The following is a 16842-nucleotide window of genomic DNA, read 5'->3' on the forward strand; positions in this document are numbered from 1 at the left end:
ATGGTTCATACGGCGAACTGTATTAATGTTGGATTCCCTTTGACAAACAAAAGACATCCATCACATTATTCTTAAATTCAGTTCCGTTATCACTCCTGATTCTCTTAACGCGAACTCCATAAATATTTTCAGTTTCGACAAAGAAATTTATCAAAATCTGTGGAGTTTCATCTTTTGATTTAAGAAAGAATACCCATGAGAATCTCGAGTAGTCATCAGTAACCACCAAACAGTAATACATCCCACCGATACTTCTTACATTCACTGGACCAAATGAATCCATGTGAAGTAACTTGAAAGGATTGGCAATAGAATTTTCTTATTTCGGTTTGCAGACTTTTGCTGTTTAACTTTCAGACAAGGTACACATTTATCTCCCATTCCAAACCGTTTCATGGTAACGCCGTCAACCAAACCATGTTTGACAATGTCATTCATCTTTCGGAAATTGATATGTCCCATTCTTCTATGCCATAACAAAGATTCAGATTCGTTTGCTTTCGATAATAAGCAAACAGACTCCTTTGGATCATTAACACCTAACACAAGGCCATAGATGTCTCTCTTCCTAGAAGCTTTTAGCAGGATCCAGTCTTCAGGAATAACATATCCTGGTTATAAGTGCTTTTTTCTCAGTAAAATGGACATTGTTTCCCTTGTCACAAATCTGAGAAACACTTAATAAATTATATGCTAACTGTTCCACATAATTGACTTTCTCCAGCGTAATCTTCCCATTGACAACATCACCTTGGCCCGAGATGTTGCCGCCCTTAGGACATGCGAAACTAACGTAAGAACCATGTACATCTTCATAATTGGACAACACATTCTTGTCCCCTGTCATGTGCCGAGAGCATCCATTGTCAACATACCAAAGACTGATAGGCTTCCTTGGTTCTCCCTGCACATCAGACAATAAGATGGTTAGTTTCTGAAGGGAACCCAAACCTTTTGAGGTTTAGGTTTTCCGAATTCATCTCTAATGATCAATTTGGTCCAATATCCATCGCTCTGTAAAGGAGCCTTGGATGAAGATGGTGTCATTGACTGTTTCTTAGGTGAAGTGAAACGAGTCTTAGGAGGTGAATTCCTTGGTGAGTGAGTACTAAATCTAGGTTGACTCCCTAATCGATCATAGAATTTAGACGAACTATTAATTCTAGAAGGAGGAGATCGATTTTGTTGAGCCATCTTCCTAGGTGAATAACTCCTTTGAGGTGTACAAGAACGACCCGGACTTACACTACTAGAAGTAGTATTCTGTGAAGGTCCCTGTCGTTTTGGAGTCTTAGATCTATTGTCATGAGCAACAATATCTGAGTCACTAGATCCTCCAGAGGGCATACCCTTTTATGGACATTTTCGTTTCCTATTCGGACAGCAACTATAAATATGTCCTACTTCATAACAATAGAAACAAGATTTTTTAGCTCTTGCTTTCTTAGCTTTAACATCAAACTCAGCTGGAGTCATGCCTAAACATTCCTTAAGTTCAATTGTGGCTGAATCTTCTTTTGATAAACCAGTTGACTCATTTTTATCGGAAAAATGTACCTTCTTTTGAGAATTCTTATGAGTCGTATATGGAGTTAAGGGAACTCCACTAGACGTAGATTCATCCTTATTCCATACTTTATCAATCTTGTCATGATCTATCTTTTCAAAATCAATTTCATTGGATGTAAAAACAGTATCACATCCCTTCATCGTAAAACATTTAATGTTCTTATTAACAGGACAAGTTGAATTCACTTGACTAGATCCTATAGGAGCACTAGCATCATACACTCCATTTTTAGGATTTACTGGTTTAACAAAAGAACTTTCAAGCTTATGTTTCTTGTTTAGCTCTTTTATCTTATCAATCGAGCTTTTAGAGCTTTTAGGGGTCTTAGGATCAACATTTTGTTTTTCTGAAACGATCGGACCAATTTCACCAATATCGACCTTTTCAGTAAGCTGTGTTAGAGACTCAGTATAACTATCATTGAATGGACCTCTAACCTCATTATAACTCATACCCAAACCACTTTTGTCTTTTGAATCCCGTGGTACAAGTTTTTGCATCTGCATTGATCTTATTAAATCAGATCCCCTAATTTGATCTAGTCTTGTATTAAGCTTAACTATCTCTAACTTTGCATCAACCAATTCTTTCTCTTTCTTAGAAAAATTCTCAGTTAGTTGAGCATATTGTTCATTTCCAACTTTTTCCATTAAAACTGACTCTTTTAATTTTTCTATTAAGGCAAGAATATCCTTATCAGATGCACGAATCTTATCTTGATAAAGACTTTCCTGTTTCACCAAACCAGAATTTTTGGCGAACAAAGAGTCGTTTTCTTTCTTGAACATGGAGTTTTGACTAGTCAAGTTAATAACAGATTTATTCAGAATAAACACCTCAAGTTTCAAATCTGACACCATTTTACAAACGTCAACTATAGAAAACAATGAACAAGATACCTTCTGATCTGCAGCCTTGCAATCTGCCATGTATGCAACAAAGTCTTCAGTTGTCATACCTTCAGGTATCACGAAGTTCTTCATTTGTATTTCAATGCTCTTCATAGAAATGTCATCAGCAGGACTCGATGACTCTTCCTTTTCTTCAAATGCTTTCACTGCTGTCATAGGTTCACTCTCAGATCTTACAGTCTCAACAACATTATGTACATTCTGCTTAACTATCTCAGATGCACTTTCTTCACTTGAGTATACAACATAATCAATTGTTGCGGCTACCTCATCATATAATTCTACCATGTAGGCAAGATTCGAGGTATCATCAGATTGTGTATCCCATTGATTAGCACCATCCGGATTCTGAACAACAACGGCCTTTGACTTTGAAAATGGTGACAAAACTGGCTGTTGTGGAGTAGCAGGATATGTAATCATTGCTTGAGTTTTCTGATTACTTGGAGTAATACTGCCTTGATTGTAATTTTGACGACCAACAACGGTATTATCAATCCTCTTAGGTCGTTGACACTCTTTTGCAAAGTGACCAAATCCATCGCAATTATAACATTTCACCTTGGATTTGTCAAAGCCTTTAGTGCCATTACCTATAGGTCTCCCAGTTCTCTGAGTGAATCTTCTGACCTTAATAGTGAGCATAACTAGCTTCCATTGTAGATCCATTTCTTTCAAATCATCAGGATCTATCTGATTGTAATCCTCATCAATTACTGCAGGATCATTAATCTTTCCTCCGATAAACGCTTCATGAGCATTACAAAAGGCTGAGTAAACACTCATTCTACCTTCTGCAGAACTCATACTCATTGGCATAGAGTGAAAAGATTGTACATTGCTCTTTACATTCGTATGTGCATTGTCATAAGCAACATATCCAGCAATACCTTCAGCAACTACTATTGGTGTAGCTTCCGCACCACTTAGAAATGCATTGTTCCCCGAGCTAGAACTTGCTAAATGAAAAGACTTAGCATGATACAATGATGGATCTTGAGTGAAATCCGAGTGAGTATCTTTAACTCTTCTCTTCATATCTCTGTTCTTCAGCTTGGAAACTATTTTTTCAAAGTCCCATGTACTGTATTCCTGATCATCTTGAAGTTGATGAACATAATCAGTCCATGTCTTAGGCAGTAAGTCCAAAAACTTATTGACTAGCTCAGTTTGAGGATAAACAACCTCAAAATATAACAACTCAGTAGTCAAATGACTGAATCGAATAATAATCTCGTCAAGAGATTCTCCTTTCAGTCCATTGAAAGCTTCATACTGGCGCTTCAGAAGTTTGATACGATTCTTCTTCAAGGTTACATCGCCCTCACAATATCTTTCAAGAGCGTCCCATAAATCCTTTGAAGTAGTGTATTTTTTGAACAAGTGTACACTATCTTGAGGTAAGGCCATAGTAAGAGTGGACAAGGCCTTTCCCTCAATTGCATACCTTTTTCGTTCTTCAATCGGCATATCAGCATAAGTATACCTACCGATCACTCCATTCTTTTCATACGAAGGTCAATCAAAACCTTGAGTTATCACAAGCCACATGTCCATGCCAGTGAGACGAATGTAGTCTTCAAAACGTCTCTTCCACATCCAATAGTTTTTCATACGGAACAACTTTGGAGGTGTGTTTCCACGACCAACCTCATGATCGTGCATGATCATCTGGCTAATAAGTAGGGCATTTGGTGAATTTGCAGCAGCTGGAATAGTAGTCATTTCGAATCTTTTGAAATCAAATCAAACGAAATAACACTTAGTTCGTGTGGCACGAAGTACACGTGACACGAAGTACACGTGGCACGAAGTCAAACAAAGTCACGTGGCACGAAGCTGTATGACTTACACGAAGTACACGTCACACGAAGTACACGCGTCACGACATAAGTCACGAAGAGTAGTTCGTGTTGACGTGGCACGAAGAGTAGTTCGTGCAGACATGGCACGAAGTAAACACGAAGTCACTGGATGACATAAGCACGAACACGAAGTACACCTCGTGCTGGCGTAAGCACGAAGTGACACGAAGAAGATCACGAAAATGGTAAATAACACGAATTTCAAACGAATTTGCAATCAATAGCCAATCAAACAATCTTAAACCTTCTGGTAATCAACCTTAGGGCTCTGATACCACTTGTAAGGTACCCTATTGTTGCGTGGATTGTAATAAGACGTGATTCGTTATGTCAAGAGTGTGGAATCCTCTTGAGATAACTAGATTGCTATTGTCTTCCGTCGATTAATGAGCAATTAACCAACCCAAGGAGATGCACAAGGCTTGTGGTTCGTGTAGGAGATCACACGAAGGAACAATTAACCTTAATTCGTAAATTTACCAAACGATTCAAAACCATTAACCTAATTCCGTAGATTAGGTCTTTTATTTATACTAGTTATGTATTGGATCGTGTGGGCTTAGGCCTTAATCGAAGATTAGGCCCGAAACAATAAACCAATCGACTTGCCTCGTGCTGACGTCAGCACGAGGTTGTTCCTTCATACTGATGACGTCGGCACGAGGGACGACCCTTTGGCTCTTTGTTTAGCTTCGTTTGGCTCGTACATAACATCCAATCATCGTTTAAGTATTCTACGATACTTATAAACCTTGATTCTATGTTCCTGTACCTGCAAAACAATATATAACAAACAAACACAATACAAAACACAAACATATATGGTAAAAAACTATATGACACTAAATATGATTGAATTAATAAAATAATATATGGATATTCTAAATAATATAAAACTAACAAAAGTAATGGATGTAAAATTTTGGATTAGACTCGTAGGGTGAGTTATCCTAATAACCTCTAAAAATCTTTTAAAATTTAGGTTTCACGGCTATCTTGTTCAATTTTCTTAAGAAAAACACTTTTACGTATTATATACATTAATTAAAAATTGAAGTAATAATATATTTTTCCTTCCCCCACCCCCACCCCCCCAAATAAATCACTTTATGATTTTTTAATTAATTAGAAAATCATTTTTTTAGTTTTTCTTGTTGTTCAAATATAAACTCTTAATAATTTGTATTACATTTATATATTTTATCTCTTCCATTTGAATAACAAAATATTACCACTAATCATAGCTAGATTCACCCTCCTCTTATATTTTTCCACCTAAACAAACAAACAGACAAATACACTTTTGATATCATTATGCTCGTGATGGTATTTTATAGCTAAGATGTGGATTATCAAGATCTACACCAATCTTCCCATCCCGTCAGCCACCATCTCTGACGAGACCTTCCTGTCGAGAACAACCATCATATGGTTGAGAGTGAATGAATGAAAATAAAGAGTATGTGAAAACTGAATAGAAATGAATGGTTGTGTAATGACATTGACAACCAGTTTTATAAATGGTTGTAAATAACGACATTTTTATTCCAACCAATTTAAAAATGTTTTTATTTTTTTGTTGAATTTAATTTTTTAAATTTTAGTTTCTAACTCATAATGATAAACTAACCCCAATGCAATTTCGTATATTGTAAGTTACATAATTATTCGTTTAACCTGGTCACTCATCGAATATTAAGCTACTTTTTATTATTATAAAAAGCGACATGTTTGAAAATGGGTTAAAAATGAGAAAAAAAAATCATTAAAACGTTGTCAAATGAGAGATAGGAAAAAGATGAAATAAATCTTAAACATGTTACCATATATATATATATATATAAACTACACATTTAGTATAATTAATTAGTTACTATATCTAGATTTTTAATTTCAAGAGCCCAGATTGATTTGTAAAACTAATTTCAATGGCCCAGATCAAAAATTAAGTTTATTTTTTTCTCTATGCTCTAATGACAATATATATATATATATAGTAACATTCCGGTGAAAACAGTCTTAATATAAGAACGGTGAGAACACTTAAAAAACATCATTTTGATGCATTTAAAGTCCATAAAACTAACATAGTGCTTAACTAATTATCATTATTTAAGTGTTTAACAACACATTGATCCGTCAAAATCGAAAAAATCATGGTTTTTGTTTTGTGCATCCATCTTGAATGCATATTCATCAAAATGATACATTCAACAAAAAACGTGATTTTCTCGATTTTGACGGTTCAATGTGTTCTTATACACTTAAATAATGATAATTAGTTAAGACTTATGTTAGTTTTATGAACTTTTAATACATCAAAATGATATTTTTTAAGTGTTCTTACCGTTCTCATTTTAAAACTGTTCTTATTTGATTGTCCCCCTATATATAGGGTAACATTCTGGTGAGAACAGTCTTAAAATAAGAACGGTGAGAACACTTAAAAAACATCATTTTGATGCATTTAAAGTCCATAAAACTAACATAGTGCTTAACTAATTATCATTATCTAAGTGTTTAATAACACATTGATTCGTCAAAATCGAAAAAATCACGTTTTTTGTTTTGTGAATCCATCTTGGCTGCATATAATATAAAAAAGAAGAAAAATTGATGATATTGAGAAAAATGGTACAGTATGAGTGGCCTTATATGTAAGACACGTTTGTACACCATGCTCGTTTTGTTGTAACTTAAAAAATTAGTCGATTACCCAAAAATACCCTTCAAATTTGTTAAACCCTGGGCCTAGCCCGCTGCTTTGCTTGCTAACTACGGAGTATATGATTTTTTTTAAAGGCATTTTTTTCACTTTTTTTTTTTCTTTTATAATTATAAATAGTAAACCCTAAAAGGAGGTCTCTGTTGTAGAAACTTACAATTGTGGCGTTGTTGAGAAGAGGTCATCTTTTTTCTCTACATCTTATCCGGAAATCATCATCATCATCCATTACTCTAACTAAGAGGAGGTACCTATATCTATTTCTATATCTATATATGCTGCTGGTTTTACTCTAACTTCACACTATATTTACATTATTTATTAACATGTAATTATTCATAATGCTTCCGTATCTATCATCATCATTATTATTGTGTTGTTTTGATCTTGATTTCCTTATGCTTGTGCATGTAGATTTTTGGTATGCACCACGTTTTTTGCATCTGATTAGCTGTTAGTATAAATAAAGTCAGTTAGTGAGTTATGATATAAGATAACTGATTTTCCCCCAAATCAGTTTACTTCAAAACCCTAGGATTTCTTGCTTTTGATTTCAATTTGTCAATTCAATTGTGAATTCTCAGTTGGACATTATCAATTTTCTTGTTATTTAGCCTAGTGTCCAGGGTTCGAGTCTTGCCAAAGGCAAACTTGAGAAAATTAGGGGATTATTAAGTGGTTGAGATTCACCCTGGCCGGGGGAATTTTACCCATTTTGAAATCATTATATATATTGATTTTGTGTTACTAGTTGCTAACCTCTATTCTGACAATAAAAAAAAAAAATTTATGTTTGATTTATATATTTATACACACACACACACACACACTATACTATACTAGTTGCTAATTTCTATTCATCTCTTTGTTTGATGTTCTTTTTGTGTTAAAATAGTTGGATTTAATTATTCTTATTATTTTGTTATACTTAAAAACAAACTTATAAGTTCCATGCTAATGCTATTATTAATTAAGGTTATACTCCTCTGGGAGGGCTAGTTTTTGACTCAGATGTATCCAGCTGACTGTTTTTTCGAACCCTTTCCCAGCAACCTTCGCTAGGCCATCTTGGTCATGTAAATGCAATACGTTAGTTCACAAACATCTGATTTAGGGATGGTTTATAAATATCTTGCTTTCTTGATGCAATTAAACTTGTACATTTTTCTTGTGATATTTAATGTTTTTAACATTATCTTTCGTTCTACAGTTATTGTCAAGTTAGTAACGAGATGGCAGAGACCGATAGTGGGAGGAGTTTTAAGAGGAGGGACCAGCTTCTTGAGATGGAGCATCAAGTACGTGAGTGGTGGGAAGATGCTCAAGTATTCAATGCAGAAGCCAATGACCAACGGCCTAAAGAGGGTGACAAGTTTTTTGGGACCTTTCCCTTTCCGTATATGAATGGGTATTTGCACTTGGGGCATGCGTTTTCCCTATCCAAGCTTGAATTTGCTGCTGCCTATCATAGGCTTAGGGGTGCGAATGTGCTCTTACCCTTTGGATTTCATTGTACCGGAATGCCAATCAAGGCCTCTGCGGATAAACTTAGAAGGGAAATAGAAAGATTTGGGAATCCACCAGTGTTCCCTTCAGTGGAGGTGGAGGAGATTGTTAGTGAACCAGAACCTAAAGCTAATGAAGGAGGCAACCCTGAGAAGTTTAAGGGGAAAAAATCTAAGGCTGCATCAAAAACTGGTAGGGAGACTTATCAGTGGGAAATAATGCGGGGGTATGGTTTATCTGATGCTGAGATAGCCACATTTCAAGATCCTGTTCAGTGGCTTCGGTTTTTTCCTCCATTGGCTGTAGAAGATCTTAAGGCTTTTGGGTTGGGTGCTGACTGGAGGAGGTCGTTCATTACTACAGATGTAAACCCGTTTTTTGATAAGTTTGTGAGGTGGCAGATGAGGAAGTTGAAAAGACATGGGAAGATTGTTAAGGACTTGAGATACACAATCTACTCACCCTTGGATGGGCAGCCTTGTGCTGATCATGATCGGGCATCAGGAGAAGGTGTAATCCCTCAGGAGTATACACTCATTAAAATGGAGGTAGTCCCACCATTCCCTGCTAAATTTGCACATTTGGAAGGAAAGAAGGTCTATCTTGCTGCTGCAACCTTACGACCAGAGACCATGTATGGTCAAACCAATTCTTGGGTCTTGCCAGATGGGAAGTATGGAGCTTTTGAAATCAACGAAGATGAGGTCTTCATTTTGACTGAGCGAGCGGCTCGCAATTTGGCATATCAACGTCAGTCACGAGTACATGAGAAGCCTACATGTCTCGTAGAGTTGATTGGTCAAGATCTTATAGGGTTACCCCTTCGGTCACCGTTGTCATTCAATGAAATCATATACTGCCTTCCAATGCTCTCGGTGCTTACTGATAAGGGTACTGGAATAGTGACCAGCGTGCCCAGTGATTCCCCTGATGATTTCATGGCGTTGCAGGTAATTTTTCTTGTATATACAGCCCTATATATATATATATTATTGTGTTATGAATTATTATGTTGCTTGCCTCTTACAGATTTATAACAATTCAGATTATGATTTTGAAAATGAATTTGGAACTTAAACTTGGGTGTCAAACTTGTGTCTTACAAAATATCTAGAACTATAGCAGTGTTTCTTACTTGGTGAAATAATATTCACTGAACCAAATTAGTTGTTGAGTTATCCACAAGGTTGTAAATATTGCTTTTCGGTATCGACTCGGTCGACCACCTATAAGCGATATATCGGGGATATATCGGGTGTATATCGGATTTATCGGGGATATATCGGGAATATATCATCTCGGTTGACCACCGATAAGCGATATATTGGGGATATATCGGCCGAGATAACCGAGATTTACAACCATGGTTATCCATTGATGGACACATTGGCAAGTTATTTAGAAGTTTTAATTATTCGCAAGAGAAATTGTGGCTGCTGATTCTCACATGGATAACTTATTTGCTAATCGAAGAAAGAAAACTATGTATTATTTTTCTTTAGTGGCCTCCCAAATTTTTTTTTGTGTGAATCAGTTATCTCATTTTTTTACTCTTTTTTTTGGGTCTTCTATAATATTGCACGTGAAGTGTTATTTAATGGAACTCAGTTTAAGTTTTTTTAAAAATGAACATATTGTCGGTGGGAACATATTGTCAGTGGCTCGTTTGAACTAATGAAGCCAAGACAAGATGGGTTTGTAACTTACCTTCTGTGATTGATTTTGTTCTCCATTTATTAGTTATATACTTGTATTTGATTCTTTGTTGCCATTTTAGGACTGTCATGTATCTAGTGGCTAACATCATTCTGATCACTAGTCTCTCTTTTGGGGATTCGTAGGTTGAAAACCATCTAAGAAACCAGAATTCATGAAAGGAAAAATTGAGTTGGATAATATGTAGTTTTGATTTTTTTAGTACCAAGTAAAGATTATATTAGATAAATTCTTTCTTACGTGTATGCTTAATGGGATTAGATTGGTGCAAAACCTTTAAAATATGTATTTTTTTTATAGGATCATTAAATTTTGCCTATAGACATCAGGATATAGGAACTTGTCAAGTTTTCAAGTAAATTAGAATAACAATTCGGTTCGGATTTTGTCACTACTTTAACAATAACTTAATGGTGTTGCAGGATTTGAAATCAAAAGCTCCTTTCAGGGCTAAGTTTGGTATAAAAGATGAGTGGGTATTACCTTTTGAGGTCATCCCAATCATTAGCCACCCTGAGTTTGGTGATAAATCTGCTGAAAAAATATGCGTTGACATGAAAATCAAGAGCCAAAATGAGAGAGAAAAGCTCGATGCTGCTAAAAAGGTTATCTATAAGGGTGGTTTTTATGAAGGAACGATGATTGCTGGTGAATATGCCGGGATGCGTGTTCAAGATGCTAAAACGTTGATCAGAAGCAAGCTTCTAGAACTTGGTGAAGCTGTTGTATACAGTGAACCTGAGAAGAAAGTGATGTCACGGTCAGGTGACGAGTGTGTTGTTGCCTTAACTGATCAATGGTATCTCACCTATGGTGAAGGTAGCTGGAGAGAAGCTGCAGAAGAGTGCTTAGCCAACATGAATTTATACTCTGATGAGACTCGCCATGGTTTCGAGCATACCCTGAGCTGGTTAAATCAATGGGCGTGCTCCAGAAGTTTTGGTTTGGGGACTCGTATTCCATGGGACGAGGAGTTTCTGGTGGAGTCACTATCTGATTCCACCATCTACATGGCTTACTATACAGTGTGTCATCTGTTACAGAAAGGAGAATTATTTGGTGCGGACACCTCTACTGTAAAACCTGAGCAGCTTAGTGATGATGTTTGGGACTATTTATTTCTTTCAGGCCCAGAACCTCAATCTTCAAATATTCCTTCATCACTTCTAAAGAAGATGAGACAGGAGTTTGAGTATTGGTATCCTGTTGATCTTCGTGTTTCTGGCAAGGATCTCATACAGAATCACCTTACGTTCTGTATCTATAACCACACCGCGATTTTTCCTAAGGAACATTGGCCTCGTGGGTTCAGATGCAATGGTCACATTATGTTGAACTCAGAGAAAATGTCAAAGTCAACCGGGAATTTTAGGACCTTAAAACAAGCTATTGAGGAATTCTCAGCTGATGCCACTAGATTCTCTCTTGCTGATGCTGGTGATGGAATGGATGATGCCAATTTTGTATTTGAAACAGCCAATGCAGCGATTTTGAGGCTTACAAAGGAGAGAGTGTGGATGGAGGAAGTTCTTGCTGCTGAGTCATCTTTAAGAGTGGGTCCGCCTTCTATTTATGCTGATCGTGTCTTTGCTAATGAAATGAACTTTGCCATAAAAATGACCGAAAAGAACTACAGTGATTACATGTTCCGTGAAGCTCTGAAAACTGGGTTCTATGATCTACAAGCTGCTAGGGATGAATATAGGCTTTCTTGTGGATCAAGTGGCATGAATCGTGATCTTTTGTGGCGGTTTATGGATGTTCAAACGCGGCTTATTGCTCCTATTTGCCCTCATTATTCTGAATATGTATGGAAGAAACTTTTGAAAAAGGAAGGGTTTGTGATTAAAGCTGGATGGCCTGAAGCTGAAAACCCTGATCTTACCCTTCAAAAGGCTAATAGATACTTGCAGGACTCTATTACTAATTTCAGGTTCACCTCGACTTGCTTTACTATAATGTGTTTTGAAATTGTTTTTTGTCCGTTGATCTGTTACAGTTGCTATTTTCTAGCAGCCTGGATGAAGTTGAGTGATCTTTTTTCTAAAGCTGGCATTTTCAACTCATTTACATAGTTGTATAGCATTAAAATACATGAATTTTGCTAAAAGGGAAACAGGTCAGAGGAGTCAAACCGGTTTTAGAAGTGTATTCTAGTGCTTAAAATGTTCTGAATTGCTTTATTCTACAACTTAGATGTTGGAACAGTATAGCTTTTTTTTTTTGAAAGGCGAATATTATGGAATAATGTAGCTTATGTGGCCATTGTCATTTTATCTATCTATGTTTAATTTATTCAAATATTGGAGAGTTTTTTGTCAACCTAGGGCATACAACATATGTTCCTGTTTTGGGCCCACCTATTTTGCGAAGTGTAGTAATCCTAGTTGGTTAAATCATCATCGCTGTTTATCTTTATGTTAGTTAGTCCTATTATTTATTGCGTATCTAGCCGATTCTTTACCTTTAACGTCTGTTAATATGCTGATTGATGATTGATGTATTTGAATAACAAAATTTGCGGATAATTATTTTCAGGAAGCTTCTTTTGAAGCAGGCTTCTGGTGGGCCAAAGAAAGGTAGCAATAATAAAGCATCCGTTCAGAGCAAACCAAAAGTTGGCCTGATCTATGTCAACGAACAATATGAAGGCTGGAAAAGAGAATGCTTGAATATTTTACGCGACAAGTTTGATAGCGAAAACCGTAGATTTGCATCTGATCAGGAGATACTACAAGCATTGCAGCAAAGTGCAATTGGCCAGAACGGTAATTTCAAGCAAACACAGAAACAATGTATGCCTTTCTTGAGGTTTAAGAAGGATGAGGTCATGACACTTGGCGTTCAAGCATTGGATCTAAAGCTACCGTTTGGTGAGATCGAAGTTCTTCAGGACAATTTAGAGTTGATAAGGAGACAGATAGGCCTTGATCATGTGGAAATATTGTCTGCTGCTGATCCGGATGCTGTTCTCAAAGCTGGTCGGCATGCTTCTTTGTTAAAGCAAGCTCCACCATCACCAGGATCTCCTACCTCCATTTTCTTGACTGAGGATGGTATGTCATATATGTTGCTATTTTATACTGGCAAATTGGTGTAAAGTAACAGGTTGACTGGGTTCTTGTTTATTTTGGAAAAGCAAATAGGTTCATCTTCATGCAGGTCAATTTTAGTGCAGGTCGTAATAGTCGTTATAAAGTTCAGTTGATCCACAAGTTTTTTACTTGTCTAGTTTATATCTTTTTGATACGTATCCGGGGATTAAGTCATTAAACGCTACTTACAAACCATTTTTATCTTTTCAATGTTCTGATTTAACTCTTCAAAGGGTTGAGCCACAACTTTTGAAAGTTATCTTTAACATATATTAAAAGAGAACCTTTAAATAGCCATATGAGGTAATCTTTACCCTTCATTAAATTTCCATCTTTATTCTCTACCATTAGATCTAATTGCTTACATCATCTTTAACTAAACTTTTAAAAAAAGATGATATTAGTCCTCCAACTTTAGATAATTTGATTAAACTAAAACACAATATTGATTACACATTTTTATCTATCTATAGTTCCCCGCGTTTCATGCGGGTTATAATCTAGTTGGTTTTAAGTAGATAAGTTAAAATGTCAATATCATTGCAAAAGATAAATTTTAGAACTTAAAGGACTAAACCATTATCAGCTCTTTTAGTCATTAGCTAACTGTCTAATCTGGCTCGTATGACCTGTTTGATAGAAGATAAATTAGATCAACCCATTGATAAGCAGCTATTTATTAAAAGAATCATAATTGGATGTGCCACATGCCTATGAGATATTCTTTAGTTTCATTTAACTTGGTTTAGACTTTGGTTCATTTGACCCGTTTGATATAAGATAACTTGAATCAACCTGTTCATAAAGGGCTATTTGTAGAAAACCATTCGGAAGTGTCACACGTATGAAGTATTCTGTAGTGTCACTTGGCTTAGACTTCAGATATATAAGCTCATTTTTCTTCCATTAGGGTGATGCCACAAATTTTTACTATCATTGCATATTTGCCTATTTGGATTATGGATACATATCAGCTACATTATCATCATCTCTTTAAGGTGATATCTCAAAAATCCAAGTGTCTGGTATTTGTCATTCTTTGAAACAAAGTACACGAATAAAAACTTTCATGTTCAAGTATGCAATTTAAAACCTGTGGAGGTACTACTATTGCTTTTGTCATTTGTATGGAAGAGCCAAGTTAGCCACTTTGGTAGTATCTGCTCATCATATCATGAAACTGTTTGTTTTTTATTTGTTTAGCTTTATATACTTATATTTTATTGATGTTTCTCTTCCAGATATGGCTTGAAGATTGAATCTCTAGAAAGGGAAAGAGTATTGCAACCTGCTGGCTGGCTGACTCAGGTAACTTACCACCGTAATATATTGTGAAGTTTTTTTTATCTACAGAACTTGTGTTTACTAGCTGTGTTTCAGTTCTAAGCTTTTATATTAGTTCTAGTTTTTCTTTATTTTGGAACATACATATGTGGCTGTAGTAGCTTTGCGAGACCCAAATTGGTGTTTGTATAGTTATTCTGTGGACATCTAGCAGAACCTCTTTTACTCCCTATTGCCATAAATATTGTTTTGCTACTTTGGTAGGAAGTTTATTTTGGCTACTACCTAATTCATATTCAGTAGAAGCTTGGTTGCAACTGGTTCAATAGAAAAGATATATGCTTGTCCATCTTACCGGTCATTGCATTATGATAACTATAATACATAAAGCCACCATTTATTCTCCAACTCTTGGTCACGTCGTGCCTGCCATGACAGATTTTCTTGTCACAAGTTATCTCAGTTGCTTTTGTTTATATTCAGTATGGTTTCAATTCCAATATATACCATTATGCTGGCAACTTGGCATCTTGTTACCCTTACAGTGTACTTAATGGATTTTGTTATGCCTTTTCAATAGTAGTTATCTTGCAAAAAGGTTGGTCTGTTTGGCAACCCTTCCCAAGGACCAATTCAAACTCAATGAGCAGCTGGTGATGCTGCCCTTGAAAGACCAGCACTATTGAACCCCCCATTCTGGAGCGTTTTGATATATTATATATTGTTAAAGTGAAAGGAACAAGATAATGCTACAAATGAATAACCTGGAATGCACCTTTTTTTGTTTTATATAATGGATTCTGTGATTGAATGTCACTAGACATAATATATCAATATGAGAGAGCCATTTTAAAGAGTACAAAATCAGAATTACTACAATCCCTTTTAGAACAAGGTGACTTAGCTGATACATGATTATATCTGGAATGCATCTTGTTAAATCATTATGTGCAAAATGCAATAATTTGATTAATGTTTTTTACCATTCTGCCCATGGTCACATTTGTTTTTTCTAGATGTGTCAAAATGGGTCGGTCGGGTAATTGGTTAAAATGGGGTTCTTTATTGTTTGAAATTGGGTCTCTTGTTGGTTGGAATTTGGATGATGACAAAAGCTATGTCGTTTTGACGTTTTGAGAATAGTCCACTTTCTTGGATGATGCTTTAGAAGGTAAGGATGACTTTTGACATTTTATCTATTTAGCTAACCTCTTTTCTGTCTTTATTTCACTCGTTTGAGCTTTTCTTATTACAAAGGAAATGGGTAAAAATTGTCCCTTCTTTTCTATGTTTAGAATCTTTGCTAGAAAGATTGGTGGTTTGTAATGTAAACAGAGTTTGATGTTTGGAAAAGTTGATTAGTAATTCTTTATGTATGCAGGTAGGCAGCAAAGATAGATAGTGGAGACCTGCAGTTTAGATGAAAAGACCCGATATTCCCATCTTTTCATATTATTGTTTTTTTTTTTTTTTTTTGGCTCTTTACAAACTATTTGTACTGATCATGAGGTTATCAGGAAACTAGAAAACTTTTTTTTTTTTGCTAAGTTGTGGGATGGTGTGATGTTTTTTTGTTTTAGCAAGTGATTAGAATACTGGAGATTGTGATATGCAAATGAACCTGGACCATATTAATTCTTTATGGACCAGCAGTTACGTTAGTGTCATATTAGCTACATTTTTGCTCAAAATAGCTCTACGTTTTAGCTTTAGTTATACACATTTTTTCTCAGAGAAATTCCTTCCATTATAGGTCTAGGTTGCTTCATATATATATGCTTTTCAGTAGAGGAAAGTAGTGTAGTAAAGCATTTATTTTGGTTCAGATTTGACCGATGATATGTATAACCGATAAGGCATCTATTGGTTTGGCCCTGAACAAAAGTACTTCCTATAGGTAAAATAAGCCTGTTTCTTTGTTTAAATGATTGAAATGTTATGAAAAAACTTGTCCTCGTTCCACCTAGAATACAATGACATAAAGCCTAAGACAGGTCTGTTCTAGAACCAAACAGTCTTTAAACACATGATATTAGCTGGCCTCCTGTTGTTGGTTGGTCTATTGGCTAACACATTTTTTGATCGGTAAGACAGCTGCCTTGCGTGTTCTGTGTAATTATCTGTTTTTTCTTTATTAATCCAATTATTAAGAAAAAGAAAGACATCAGAA

The 16842-nt window shown here is 35.7% G+C and overlaps 1 protein-coding gene across 1 annotated transcript; it reads left to right on the forward strand.

The window, feature by feature from the left end:
* Window positions 1-7209: 7209 nt before the first annotated feature.
* LOC122610002 (leucine--tRNA ligase, cytoplasmic-like) lies at window positions 7210-16390 on the forward strand. Its single transcript, XM_043782968.1, has 6 exons — window positions 7210-7318; window positions 8282-9527; window positions 10716-12226; window positions 12832-13349; window positions 14630-14696; window positions 16054-16390. Exons 2-5 carry the CDS (start codon window positions 8304-8306, stop codon window positions 14638-14640), a joined length of 3264 nt encoding a protein of 1087 aa, XP_043638903.1. The 5' UTR covers window positions 7210-7318; window positions 8282-8303; the 3' UTR covers window positions 14641-14696; window positions 16054-16390.
* Window positions 16391-16842: the final 452 nt, after the last annotated feature.

Source organism: Erigeron canadensis, chromosome 8 (assembly GCF_010389155.1).
Source record: "Erigeron canadensis isolate Cc75 chromosome 8, C_canadensis_v1, whole genome shotgun sequence".
NCBI lineage: Eukaryota > Viridiplantae > Streptophyta > Magnoliopsida > Asterales > Asteraceae > Erigeron > Erigeron canadensis.

Excerpts from the sequence above, each read along its gene's own strand:
- LOC122610002 (XM_043782968.1), top strand. The coding sequence starts at position 8,304 with ATGGCAGAGACCGATAGTGGGAGGAGTTTTAAGAGGAGGGACCAGCTT. Across the intron at positions 9,528-10,715 it reads ATGATTTCATGGCGTTGCAG|GATTTGAAATCAAAAGCTCC; the intron begins GTAATTTTTCTT and ends ATGGTGTTGCAG. Across the intron at positions 12,227-12,831 it reads GACTCTATTACTAATTTCAG|GAAGCTTCTTTTGAAGCAGG; the intron begins GTTCACCTCGAC and ends AATTATTTTCAG.